The sequence below is a fragment of the Pseudoliparis swirei genome, chromosome 1 (assembly GCF_029220125.1).
Source record: "Pseudoliparis swirei isolate HS2019 ecotype Mariana Trench chromosome 1, NWPU_hadal_v1, whole genome shotgun sequence".
In the NCBI taxonomy this organism is placed as follows: Eukaryota; Metazoa; Chordata; class Actinopteri; order Perciformes; family Liparidae; genus Pseudoliparis; species Pseudoliparis swirei.
Window position 1 is genome coordinate 12,081,638 of NC_079388.1, and position 14,355 is coordinate 12,095,992.

The 14,355-nt window shown below is 41.0% G+C and overlaps 1 protein-coding gene across 1 annotated transcript in view; it reads right to left on the reverse strand.

Moving 5' to 3' along the window:
* LOC130198093 (electrogenic aspartate/glutamate antiporter SLC25A13, mitochondrial) overlaps nucleotides 1-14,106 on the reverse strand; it is a 44,507-nt gene extending 30,401 nt beyond the window's left edge. The window contains 8 exon segments of the mRNA XM_056421169.1: nucleotides 272-286; nucleotides 752-776; nucleotides 4,375-4,480; nucleotides 7,582-7,668; nucleotides 7,671-7,696; nucleotides 13,579-13,644; nucleotides 13,646-13,713; nucleotides 14,101-14,106. Coding sequence (XP_056277144.1) covers nucleotides 272-286; nucleotides 752-776; nucleotides 4,375-4,480; nucleotides 7,582-7,668; nucleotides 7,671-7,696; nucleotides 13,579-13,644; nucleotides 13,646-13,713; nucleotides 14,101-14,106 — 399 coding nt within the window.
* Nucleotides 14,107-14,355: the final 249 nt, after the last annotated feature.

The following is a 14,355-nucleotide window of genomic DNA, read 5'->3' on the forward strand; positions in this document are numbered from 1 at the left end:
AAATGCAAGTCTATTCATTATTCTCCCATTTAGCTATTTTACTTAAATCGCAAATTCATGGAACACAATCTCACAAATGTCTTTAAAAAAATGATGATATCAAATAGGAATACGAATAAAGAATAAAAAATAGTTCAAATTGAAGTGCAAATGCAGATTCATCAATAATTATTTTATTTGTTATCACATTTGTTGCAGCAAGTTGTTTTAATACAATAAGTTCAATTAATAATATGTCCACGAAGAATGGACATCCTTTTTCAAGCCAAACATCGGACAAAAAGTGCTGAAGCGGGACTCTTGAACATGCATGGCATTATTCAATTGACTGATTCAGCTGTTATTATTATAAATGAAACTCAAGAAAGTGGTAATACCACAACACTATGAGGCCTTGACTTATTGTTGTGTTGAGTTTGACTGATATTCCACTGACATCTTAACTGATCGAACTCTACGTTTGCAGCACCCAAGAGAAACGACTGGGGAAGAGTGACATTAACACAAAGCTGAGTGGAGACCGAAGGGGAGTGAGAATAGACGTTGTAACAAAAGACTCAGATTGGCAAAACCAGCAAATGTAGCAGCATATGTGTCAGTATCACCTCTGAGCGCCGCAGGGGCTCCGGGGAGCGTATAAGTGAGTGGAAGGCAATGAAACGAGGAGAGATTGACACATGTAAACACTCCCAAGGTAAATAAGGTGAGATATGTTGGTGTCGGCATCCAGAGTGTCATGACTCACTTCTACGGTCAGTTGTGAGTAGGTCAAAGCACTTTGGTGTAGAATAAACTGAAAAGGAAAGTGAAAAGCTTAATGTGTTGCATGCATGACTGTGTGCATATGCAAATATAAGGAAGAGCATTTTGCAGTTTGTGTTCGTCTGTAAATAACCACACAAAAAATGTGATCCTGTTTCTCTGGACCAGTTGGAACTCTGAAGACCACACACCAACCACACAGAGCAACAACACAACTGTGGTCCAGGGGATGGAGCAGCTCATATTCTCAGCCTCTTAAAAACGAAACTTGTTACCTTCGCATTGAAAATGCGGAAGGTTATGTTTTGATCGCCGTGTATTTTATTTTATTTTATTATTATTTTTATTTTTTTATTTGTATGCGTGTTATTCGCAGAACTCAAAAAGTATTGAACCGAATCGCATGAAATTTGGTGGGATGATTGTTTATTATCCGGGGACCAGTTGATTACATTTTGGGATCGATCGGGTCAAAGGTCAATGTCAAAGGTCATGAACAGGTCAACATGTTCTTGAATCGCATGAAATTTGGTGGGATGATTGGTTATTATCCGGGGACCATTTGATTAGATTTTGGGATCAATCGGGTCAAAGGTCAAGGTCATGGTCATGGAAAGGTCAAACTCTTTTTCTTACCAGAGCACGGTACATTTGTGTCCAATTGGCATGCAACTAATGCCAAAATGTTCATAATTCAATGCCCAATCTTGTGATATGCGAAGGTATGCGCTCTACCGAGTGCCCATTCTAGTTGCAACTGTATTTGTGTGTTTCAGGGACATGTTTTTTATTTGGGAGAGGAAGGAGGGAGTCAGCCAACACAAGTGAGGCATTTGCAGTTGCTTTAATTGTCCTTGGATGAAAAATAAAAACACATGACATCCCACCTCTGTTTGTTTTCAATGGCTCCTTTCTTAACCCTCCTCTCATCAAAACTTAAACAAAAGAAATGAGTGCAGCAGGATTGTATCTCTCTTTTCCAATAGCTGCTTCTTATCAGCACAGGGCTAAAACTACACAAGGAGAAGCTTAAGCACAAATGCCCATTTACAAGTGCCAGTCAGCCCTCTATAGAGATGTTAAGAGCTGTCCGCTGCTTTTTGAAGTCAAACATAATTGGGACTTTTAAAATCGGAACAATGCCACACACAAAAAAATGTGTGTTGAGTGCTGAGGAAAGAAGTGGCATATGTGGTGTCTCTCCATGTAAATCAAGCCCTTTACTTGCCAGGATCTATAATATGGGCTAGTATGTGCCACTTCTCTGGACATCCGTAATGCCATCGTCAGAGACGACACCGCCCCGACAGTGCGGGCTGAGCCTTGGCCAGCGTCCACGCGTGAGACGTGAAAAATGCATGTAATTGGTGAGAATCTCTGGCTTCCATCAAGACAGTAATTGGCCAGAGAGAGCCCTTGTGAGAAATATGCGGCGCAAACGTTTTCCCCGATAATCCCATCTTGTGAGCATCTGGCAGTGGCGTGGTTACAATGGCAGAAAAACACAATAAACACACACGCATGTATGGCAGGAAGGGGAGGAAATAAAGGATGGGAACATTCTTAGGGGGAAAGCCGGGTGGTAGAGAATTCTAAATAATTAAATAACTGTAACATTTTCAGAATATGGTTTAGGTGTGTGTGTGTGTGTGTGTGTGTGTGTGTGAGAGAGATTGTGTGATTTTCCCAACTCTCCCAACACTTTTAGAGCTGCACAAATTCATTGTTTACGACTGACATTTACGAAACAGAAGTCGCGTTGGGCAGTCGTGGAATCACAATCACAAAGAATGTAGTAATTTCACACGATTAAATTCTGGTTCAGGAAATGTTGTTGTACCCTGTCATCAGTCACTGGAGTCGGTGATAACACATGTTACCTGCACCCAAGCCCTGTAACTGAAGTACCTAATACACCAACACAGTGGAATCAATGTGTCTTATTAATGTGACACACTTACGTAGAAGCTGAGGAAGCACTAGACCTCTCAAATTAATAATAATTGATAGTTTATCATATTTAAAAAAAATGTTCAAGAATTTTTTGAGACCAAGTGAAAAAAGATGAAATGCAGGACAATATTTCTAACACTTTAATTAGATTTGAATTTAAAAATCCCTGCAACAACCTGAAATTAACTTTCTTCTGGTATGAATCACAAGCAATGAGAAATGATCTGTCATATTCATTGAATGTGTTGATATAACTCTGTAATGCTGTTCATTCTGTACACATGACATCTATTGTTCTGTTCATCCGGGGAGACGGATCTTCCTCTGTTGCTCTCCTGAAGGGTTCTTCCCTTTTTTCTCCCGTGTTTTTTCTATTTTTTGGGAGTTTTCCCTTATCCAATGTAAGGTCCTGGGACAATCTGTAGCCTATATGTGTACAGATTGTAAAGCCCACTGAGGCAAATTCATAATTTGTGTTATTGGGCTATATAAAATTTACTGAATTTAATTTAATTGATCAAATAGCATTTGCAGGAAAAGTACATTGTACTCATAGTGAGCAATGAGTGTGCTGCTGTGAGGAGCTGGAAACCACTGGGGGACTGACTCGGAGAGGACTGGGCACGCTGTCAATGCAAAGTACAGCATCTCCCGGCCACAGTGCCACATACTACGCATACACACACACACACACACACACACACGCACACAAACAAGCACACAAACACCGACATAAACACAGATACACAACGCTTTCATGCCACTGCTCACACATAGGGTGAAGCAGATAAGTAAGATAAACATGCACACACAGAACAACACAAATGTACAGACACACATAGTGAATGTTCACACACACACACACCCACACAAGGACGCAAGCACATATAACAATGTCTCAATATCCATGCGCTGCTGCCCACTGCGTGTAAGCCATCTGGTCTAAGTTAAGTGTAATATAAAAAGCTCATTCAGATACATGGTGAGTGTGGATGCAAACTTGGCACCGCTCGGGCCCTCTCTCCCACCCCCACCACCAACTCGCCCTGCTCAGGTCTGATTTAAGTCTAGACATCATATTGGAAAATGGCTCACACACCACAAATACACTAGGAATATTCCAGCTATACTATTTATGGAGGTAGAACCTCTACCTGCTTCAGAAAAGGTGGAGGGGAGTAAAGCTAGTTATACGTCAGCTAATGGAAAACAAATGACCAAAAATGTCCCAAATATATAAGCTCAGTGTTTCATTAATGACTAATCTGGTCAATATGGAGGGCTGTGTTGGAGAGGGATCGGGAAAACCTGTATGCGTCCGCATGTGCACACATTGGCGTGGCCGAGCTTAGATAAGTATGACATTACATTTAGATGACAGGATCGTAGGAACAGCTTGTAAACAATACGTGAGGTTAAGGCAGTGTGTGCAGGCATATACGGTAACGCGGTCGATATGGATTTATTGACTATCATTGATGTTCACCGGATAATGGGAGTAAGACAGAGTTAGTTAGACAGACTGACACAAAAAAAGGGCCACGGACATGAAAAGCACAAAGAGGAAGAAAAATAAAGACCCAAAGAAAGTGATTTCATGTGAGCAGAGTGGGGGAAGGAGACGGGCGGGGCGGGGCGGGCGGTCAACATGAATCCTACCGCTTGTCCCTCCCTGAGCCGAAGTGCAGCCGTATGAACTCACAGTCCCAGTTAAAGGGGATGTGCTGGTGGATGGTGGTCTGGCTGAAGACCTGCTGCACATCCTCTGCAGAGCAGACACTCACAAAAAGAGACAAGATTGCTTCTTCAATAACAACAGAGTGATTGAATTTTTCATTTGACAGCCTAATCACAAGATGCAACAACTCCATGCCGTAGTGGACCACAATTAGGGGAGGCATTCAGATATGTCACTCGCAATACTGTACGACAAGTACAAGTCTTGCATTAAAATAACAGTACTGAAACTATATCAGCAACATTATTTTGACTTGTGCATTAATGTGTAAATAGCATTTTAATGTTGTAGCTGGTAAAGCTGGAGCTCATTTCAACCGTATGACTGAACATAAAATGAAAGCACTCAAGCACAATTACCTCAACATTGTAATCAAGTACAGTAATGTACGAAGTTCAAAGTCTTACAATCAGATATGCTATGTTGATGTATGTAGATGGATAATTTAAACAAAAATCAGCAAGCAAAAAGAGGCTAAAACAACACAAGTTTTCCCTCGTATGCTTTACAATTAGAGAATTACAGTTCTGTTTAGGTTTTACCGATTACGCCCCACTTTTAAGGCAACAACTATACATTAACCATCAATAAGGCCTTCACCTCCATTACAATCCTTTCAATGTTCTCCTTTCTGTATGTTCATGTTTTCATAACAAACAATGATAAAAATACTTCTTCCTCTTTTACTTTGCTCTAATAAAGAGCTCAAATCTGTCGTTACAAAGGCCCGTGAGTCAGGTCCTAACAAACAGCATGTGTTTCCTATCTAGCGGTTAACATTAGTCATTATTTGATTTTGAGGAAAAAAATGTCAGTGACTGTTTGTGACAAAACGTCAACGTCAATCTCCAGAACACAATTCTGCTCTGATTGAGACTTAAGTCCCTAAACTCTAAATCAGTCTTGAATGACACATGGCAGAGCTGGTTTGAGCTGTGCAGGCTCTGTATTCAGGAGGAAAGCCTTTTCTTCTCACTTATATTCCTCTGCCTGAACCCTCTAAGCCTCTGCAGCCAGCGGAGTGGAGAGACACTGAACATGAGTCCTAAATTACAGCCTTACTAAAGAAACGAAAACAAACCAATAGAGCGACCTGTTTCTTATTACTAAACAAGCCGCGCTGAACGAGTGGAGAAAGGAAAGGAGGAAAGAAACAATTTTTGTATATAGACAGACAGGGAGGGAAAAAAAGAGAGAAAGAGAAAGGTGACATTTACTTCCGCTCAGCCTTACCTTCTGAGGGAAGACAGCTTGTGCATTGTTTTTTTACACTGTAATGAGGCAATAAATATACAGCCTTTAACTCTTTAAAGGAGAGGCTGCTCCAGAACCCGCCGTTTATATTATCAGCTTTTATAGACCTGTCAACACTCAGTCCTCTTTAGTTTTTTGTCTTTCTGGCTGACGCACAACTGCATTTAATATGCCATGTTATGTTGCAATTTTTATGAACTCAACATTCCACCAAATTATGCATTTATTTTTTTGAAGTGCCAAGAAATCAAAGCACTGTGCACAGAAAGTACTCAGGTTATTATCAAATAAAAATGGTTTCATGTAAAATGAAATAAAAAGAAATCAGAGTACAGACATTTATTACATGGGGTAACAAACGGGCCTTTAATGCGATTAATAGCCTGAGCTATTAATGTTTTTAATAGGTAATAAAACAGAGTTCTCTTTAATCTGAGAGAAAGGGAGAATTATAATAAAGCAACCAGTGCATAATCTAGGTCACAAGTTATTTGCTTTTGGTAAAAAGGTAAAGCGATGCGAGTGGCAGACACTGTAGTCAGTGTTTGTGCGTGCCATGATGTGTGGTGTGTTTTTCATGCAATTTTCCACTTGTGTGTGAGTCTCATAACTCACAGGCTTTGGGATATTCATTAACCTTTTGGAGACGCAGGAAAACAGCAGACCTTTTAATTGCCACCAAGACAACGTCACTCTAATTGATCCTTTTAAATATGAAAATTTACATATGTGCATATATAATCACCCGCAATGATCTTGCACCCTGTCGACAGCGACAATTAAAATGAAATTCACTTACTCTTCCCTGTTTGCTAGCGAGATGTGTGCACTGCATTTCAAATCAAGCCTAATGTGCTGACACCTCGCACACCTACAGAAGGCTGGCATTAGACTTGTTTAAATCAATTAGGCAAATGTGAAATAAGCAACGAGTACAAATGTCTTCCCTTTTCACCTCGGAGCTTCCAGGCATCAGAGTGATGGTGCCAATCATGCACATAGAGCTACCCACCCCCTCCTCCATCTCCATCCTTTAGTTGCCACCAGCTCTCTCCACCTCCAAACCTATAACCTTATCTTCTCTACAGACGAGGTACCGTACCACGTGCAGAATTTTTTGGTTTGTGGATGCAACCATAACAGAATTGATGAGTGGAGGGCAGACCCTCAGATAAATTAACGAGGAGTTTGTGTAAAAACTTTTTCAGAGGTGAATTTATGAGGAGCGTGCTCTCCGCTCTGTCAGGATTGGCTCACTAAGTAGAAGTAGAAGTTAATAATCTTTTTAAATCAATTCTATTTTTTTCTATTAATTTTATATTTTTCAGACTCAATGTCCAGATAGCAGAAAACATTAAATAGATTTTTTAAAATACATACAACATTATAAGTAAAATACATAGACCTCAAAAACAGACAGACACATCGTCTCAACTTTCTTTGCATAAAGAAAAGAATATGCATTATTTCCGCATTATGTCCCTGGTCCTCCAGACAGAATGTAGGATGAAATATAATCTTGATTTTGGAAGAGAGATTAAATAAGGAAAAAGGAAAAAGCCTGTATAAGCATATAAGAGAAACGAGTTCTCCCAGAATATGGGAGGAAAGACATAATGAAAACCATAATACCAATATTTGAAAATGAACAGGAAATTTCATTCTGTAACTTTGTGTTTCTTTATGAGTTTCTGTGGTTTAAACTCCTCAACTATCAATACATAATTCCATGCCTCTTGTAGAGCACATAACAGCACCTAGCACATGCATGCTAATTGTTCAGTAAGACTCCCTCTCTCTGCAAACATGACAACAGTAATATTCATTCATATTTCATCTGACCAGATATCTAAATCAGAGGCAGAGTGACTTACTAAAGCTGGTCATGCCACTGCCTGCTTTATCAAACAGCAGAAAGGCCACCATGAAGAGGGAGTCTGGGGCGCACAGCACCGACTCGACGCGACAAACTCCTGAAAGGAGATCAACCTGAGAGAAGGGCAGAAGAGAAAGAAGATGGTCGGACTGACAGACTGCAAGACATATGAGTTGATTTATTAATGTGGTATTCATGTTCCAAGTGCCCTCTATAAATACTTAATCAGTAGCACATGTGAGACAGAGTCTTTCATGTTCATGTAGTCAAGAAGAACTAATGTTGCACGAATAAAATTAAATATTAAATACAAAAAACAAGCTAATGTAACACTGCATTAAACTACAAACTCCATTGTAATTATAGCTACACCATGGCGAAGCAGCACACTTAGACAAGCGATCAGTCTGTGCTGCGCACCGCTCAAGAGGCCTTTTATCCAGTAGTCTGTTATTCCATATGTAATGTCATAAACTCATTGAGCCTGACAGCAAGAAAATAAAACAGTTGAAAAGGCTCAGTGTGTGTTCCCAGTCTGAGCTGGCAGCTGGTAGAGAGAGAGAGAGAGAGAGAGAAAGAGAGAGAGAGAATATGAAGTTTTACATTTTATTGGGCCATTTTAAACAAGGAGACAGGAGAGGAGGGAGTTGGTAGCCACTTGAGGAAACACAATTCCATTCAATAGATATGCGATTTAGAGTAAATGTCAAGTGGAACAGCTAAGCTGGACTTTCTTTTTTTCTTATGGGAAACAAATTTGTCTGCGTCAACACTGAGATACATAAAAGCTATGAGTTGAAAGTAAACACAACAGATCAGTTGTCTTATTACCACTAAATACCACTGCCTCTGCTTCCAAGTGTGTCAGTGTTCTAAAAAATACTATCTCATCGCCTGGCTCTCAATAGTAAACACAAATGCCCACATGCATCATTAACACAAACTAAATAAACATACACAACTAGATACATAGATAGATATATACTTTATTAATCCCCAAGGGGAAATTTGTCATTTGTATTGTGTGAACCCACTAAGAGCTCCCATGGGAGAGTCCTGCTGTGGGGAACTGGACCACGCAGTCTCGCCTTTATTTCGGCCCTGTTCAGTGTTGCCACAAGACCATTATGAATATCACAATGGCTCCGATAATTACAGGAGGGGTCAGTGCTATTGAGCGGTCCCGGTGCACCCTTCTATTAAACCTGTTTCAATTTCCAAGGGGGGAGTACAGAGAAGGAGGGGGGTGCAATGATTACATTTTTTATTAATTATGGTGAACTGATGAAATTTAGATGTTTGTTTGGAATCTGCGTATTTTAGATCTGCATGCGCTCATGTGCTGAAACAAAAATGTCCAGGAGAAAAATGAAAAATAGCTTTCTTTCTGTCCAAATTGAATGAGCTGTGCACAGACAACATATTGTTGATCAGAATAACACCTCGACTGACAGAGAAACCTGATCAAGGTAAAAAAAAAAGAAACAAATTCATCTGCAAAGATATTTATGTAAAGACCAAAACAGTCAAAAATAAACAGCTCAGATCAACACTTTATTTCAATAAATGCTGGTATTATGGCTTCAATACCTATACCAAAAATAGTAGACACGTGTGATCAGATAAGATAATCCTTTATTAGTCCCTCAGTGGAGAAATTGCAGGATTACAGGAGCAGGTGCACAGTAGTGAGCAGTAATAGAAATAGAAATACAAAAGTTTCAAAAAAACTGTAAGAAAATACAATAGCAATATTAAACATACAGACAGAATAAAAGTAATTACAAGGTAAGAATTAAATGTATTTACATTGCGGAAATAGTCAACAAATTAAAGTGTCCAAAGGAAAAAATGATAAGTGACCCAGTGCTTTGGTGTTTTAGTGTCCGACTGCAAGCTCAGTTTGTTGTGCAGCCTGACAGCAGCGGGAAGGAAGGACTTCCGGTACGTCTCCCTCAGACACCGGGGATGAATCAGCCGCTGGCTGAAGGAGCTGAAGGAGCTGAAGGAGCTGTGCAGAGCGGTCAGGGTGTCCTGCATGGGGTGGGAGGTGTGGTTCATCAGGGATAAAGCTTTGCTGGATAGAGAAAGAGAGAAACTAAGAGAGAAAAAAGTGAGCATACAGTTCTCCTCAGTAGCAGATGAGCTGATCAGCTGTCGCCTTAAAGGCACGACTAAAGGTTATATTAACTAAGCAGGTAGTGCTTAAGAGCGGGGGCCTGCTGATGGCAAGTAGGTGGAGGTTGGCACAAAAGCACACAGCTGCGACAAAACAAAGCTAAAACAAAGCTAATACCTTTGCCGCTTACGCTGCTGGAATATTCTCAAAGGCTCCCATAATGATCAGTCTTGTGACAGATGTGCACACAGACATTATAGCTCAGAGAGGTCATAAAGGAGTCTGAGCAGGTATCCCGGCTATAGTGCGAGGACTCGCAGAGCAATAGTGGTAAAGTGTTCCCAGACAGAACTGAGGGGAAAAGGCATATTTCTTTGTTTTCACACAAATCAATTTACATGCACGCTGGTCTTCCCGTCTGCGTTTTCCCAGACGTAGATAATCAGCATATTAGTGTAACTGAGAGGACTGCTGATCATGAAGGGATTGGACCATGGTTTAGACCAGGGAGTCCAGACAAGATCCAGGGGGCATCTCCATAACACACAAGAGAAAAAACATTCCACGTGCTCGTGAGCATTTACACACAGCTCTGTGGCCGAGGACGGAGCTTATGATGGTTGATTAGCAGCGCCATGACGGCTGCAAAATGATTACCATGAGAGGGGGAAGCCATCGTTTTTGCTCTGCAGACCCGACCCCAACGAGACACTCAATAATCAAATCAACCAACAGCATCTCCCAACCATCAACTGTTATGGCATGTGTCCAGGGCCAGCCCATCCATGCCTGGGATGAACTTCAGGGGACCCGGCTACTAGGATACTGTCATATGGCATCTCTCCAGTGTACTGTGTACTTGCTTTTCTGCGCTGGATTTTGTTAAATCGTAAAGCCGTCGCTGACATATCCGTGACATGTATCAAACCAGAAATGTAACACACAAGACATAAACAAAGACTTAATTCTAGCATGTGCCTCGGCAGATGACAGCTGAATGATGTTTTTGTTAGGATGCCAATACAATGCAATTTAAACTGTCTTCGCTACGTCTGTCTGGAATAAAAACTGCACCCTATATTCCATATATCTTTTTAGTTTTTAATCTTATCTTTGCCACCTGGCTTTTATCTCTGACTCCTCTCAGCAGGCATCTAAATGCACTCCTCTGAACTGAAAACCAGGCCTGGAAACATTGTTTACAAGTAATATAAATGCATGTTGTTGTTTAGGCCTGGCTGATAGAAAGACAGCTTTCCTTCGTTGATAGTAGTGGGAGAGAGGGGCCTAAAGGGGCTTCAATAATCCCTGTGCCAGGCATCGTGGCATTGTTACTGACAGCCTTCCACCCACCGAGAGCGTGGTTGCACACCGAAAAGACACACACAGACGCACCCCAAAAACACACACACACACACACACTCACATACACACCAAGATGAATGCTAGCTGCGAGTATCTGTTCGGTGGACATCCACCAGTACAAGTCCAGCATACCCACAGCAGCTGGCAGACTGCTATTTTCCCATCACTCTCCCTTAACAAAGTTTTTTTTTTTAAAACCTCCTAGAGGTTTAAACTGAAGTGATGTTTTTTCACACTTGAACAGATGCTTCTATCAACATATCAGAAGGAAGAAGGATGAGAGAAGCAGAAAGGTAGGGCATCGGAAGCAGCCCAACTGAAATGGAGGAAGCTCAGAGTGCATTATGGTATGCGAGAGGGTGTAAAGAAAGTCATGAGAGCGGAGGAATGCAGGAAAAAGTCAAAAGTGAATAGGGAGGAAATAAATAAGTCGAGTGAAAGAGGAAAATCTTCAAACCATCCTGTAGCTCTGTATGTCAGCGCGCACATACACAAAACATTTGATTTGTGGAAATTGAGACATCTCTTCCACCCTCCAAAGTCTCCCTCCTCTCCATCTGTCTGTCTCTCTGTCTCACTGGGAGCGGCGAGAAAAAGAGGGAGAAAAGTGATTTCCACACAACAGATTGTTACGACTGTCACTTTATCTCCTGATTTACACAGTTGCAGAAAGGGAGACACATTTATTTTCACTGTTTACATCTCAACACATACACCACAAACCACTCACATACACACCGGCATCGAAGTCAGATTTCTCTCACACAGATATACGCACAGAAAAGTAAGCGAGCATGCTGGCTGCCATCCGACCCCCTGCTAGATCTATTACCCCTGACTCATCTTGTTGAAATGGAGTCCTATCTGGCAAAAACAGCATCAGACACACGAGCTTCAAATCCACTTCGCTCGTGTACCGAGCGAAACGTATTGTTCACAAGTATATTTGCATTAGATCGGGGCGAGCTGGATGAAAATACAGTCGCTAAAGTGGTTTGTTTTGTCTTCCTCCCTGTTCTTTTCATAAGGTTTTCACAGATGAGCGCTTGAAAAACAATGCTTTTCTGTTTCTAGCTACCACTATGGCGCGGCTGTTGCCACGTCTCTACTTTGTTCTCTCCATTTGCTTTGTGTTCAGGAGACACAGGTTTGCAGAATAATCATCCAGACTCTGTGTCTCGTCAAATCATTAATCTATCAAAGTTCAGGTGGAAAATGACACATCACAAAATATGAACATCATGAGGCCTTTACAAAGTCAACTGTAAAAAAAAATGAATCGCATCTAAAACTAGGTCTAAACAGACTTTTTCTTGTTTTACCCCCATATCATTTCCATTTCCCTCCACAAAACCAAAATGAGGTTTAGATACAAAGCCTGGGCCATGGGTTCCTAATAGATTTACCCTGATGCCACGGCCACCATTTATCCTGCTCCAAAGCCGCACAATGCAACGGAGTGCTCCTGAATAGCATGGGCAATTACAGTGCATGTGTGTGCTTTTTATGTGTGCATGTGTGTGTGTGTGTGTGTAGGGGGGGGGGGCTTGCTTTCTCTTTTTCCAATTCCTAAACCCCCTCTACTCCATCTCACCGTTTTCTGCACGCACGCACGCACGCACACACACACACACACACACACAGATCTACACACTCACACACACACACCTTAAAGCAGATGTAATAACATGAAGCTACACAGCCATGTGCACTTTGCTCTTTGTAGAAGCCCAGGTGGTTACCATGGCAATGTATTTTTTAAAAAAAGTCTTTTTTGACTTACCCTTACATTTTATTACCCATCATTATGTATCATTAAATACATACATATTAATGTAAAAAAACAGGGGTGATGGGGATGGGGGGAGGAGTAAGTGTGAAATTGGGGGTGTATCTACAAAGAAGGAAACACCTGAAAGGGGCCTTTGGTGGTTTGATGTCTCTTTGCCATATAATTCAAGTATGAACATCCTTCTGTGATTGTTCTGCTTTTTAGGGGGTGAAACCAAAGGATGCAGTCATAGGTTTGTTTCTAAAATGCAAAATACCACTAGAAAGGTAGTCGCACGACATCAAAGACATGAATTATACATGTACTGATAGCTTTGATAAGAGTCTTTCATAAGCTTAGTACTTAGCAGTTGGCTTGATATTAATGAGAAGACATACATTTGTGGCTTAAGCCGAGACTCAGCATAGCAATTTCACAGTCATATCAGCAGCTTTTACCAGAGATATTTTCAAACAGTACAAGCCTCATGAGACACTCAGTTGTCGATCCTCTATTTTCATTATTTTAGAAAAGAATACATGGCTCTACATGTTGTCTAACTATCACAGTACAGTATGTATGACCCATCCATCCTTGCACATATAATGGTAGTTATTCCATAAATAAGATGCAAGGGTTACCTCATTAATTATGTTTCCAAATTCACAGTGTACTAACATCTTAACATGTGTGAAACATCAGATCACCGAATATTGAAAAAGAAACATCCGAACACCAACCCGTCTTTCTTCTGATCCACCACTCCAGCCAGCAGCCTCGTCCGAGAGCTGGATGTCTGTGTGTGCGTGGAGGAAATGGCTCACAAAGTCCTGTGGTGACATGAAGCGCTCGCCATTCTTCTTGACGCCGGCATACTGTAAAGAGAAAAACAGATGCAGACACAAGGATGCACGCTGAGCTTTAGAAACGAAACAAACAAAAAATAAATGCCACGGTAAAGTCCTACCTTTTCCAAAAATGGCTTTCAACTCAGCGGGGTCGGCCCTCCGAGGCAGAACTGCCTGCAAGACAAAAAGTGAACATCTGTGAGTACAACTTTACTCCACAATGCCCATTTGCATCCTGGGATGCTGTTCAGCGGGGCTTCAGAACGTTATATTTGAATACTTTCAGGAGACTAAAGATGAAAACGTATCCAATAATTCACAAGCGAAGAAAAAGATAAAACATTACAAATAACTCTGAGCTTGGACACTCATTCCTGACCTTATTATAAATATCAAAACTCAAGGTTAACTTACTAGCATTTTCTATGGGGCTTTTCTATCCAGAATACACTAGATGGTAGTTTAGGAAGCTCTAGAGAAAGCTCATAGATTTATCCCAAATGTGTTTCTTGTTTTCTTGTCATTTTCATCTCCGCTAATAATAATAATCTCACAAGCCCTCAGAAGTGTATTGTGGCCACCCGGGGCCCTTGAACTCTTGGTGGGGATCCGCCTGGAGAAGATAATGCTGTTGCTGGTGAATAACACATAATTTAAAAAAAACAGAAA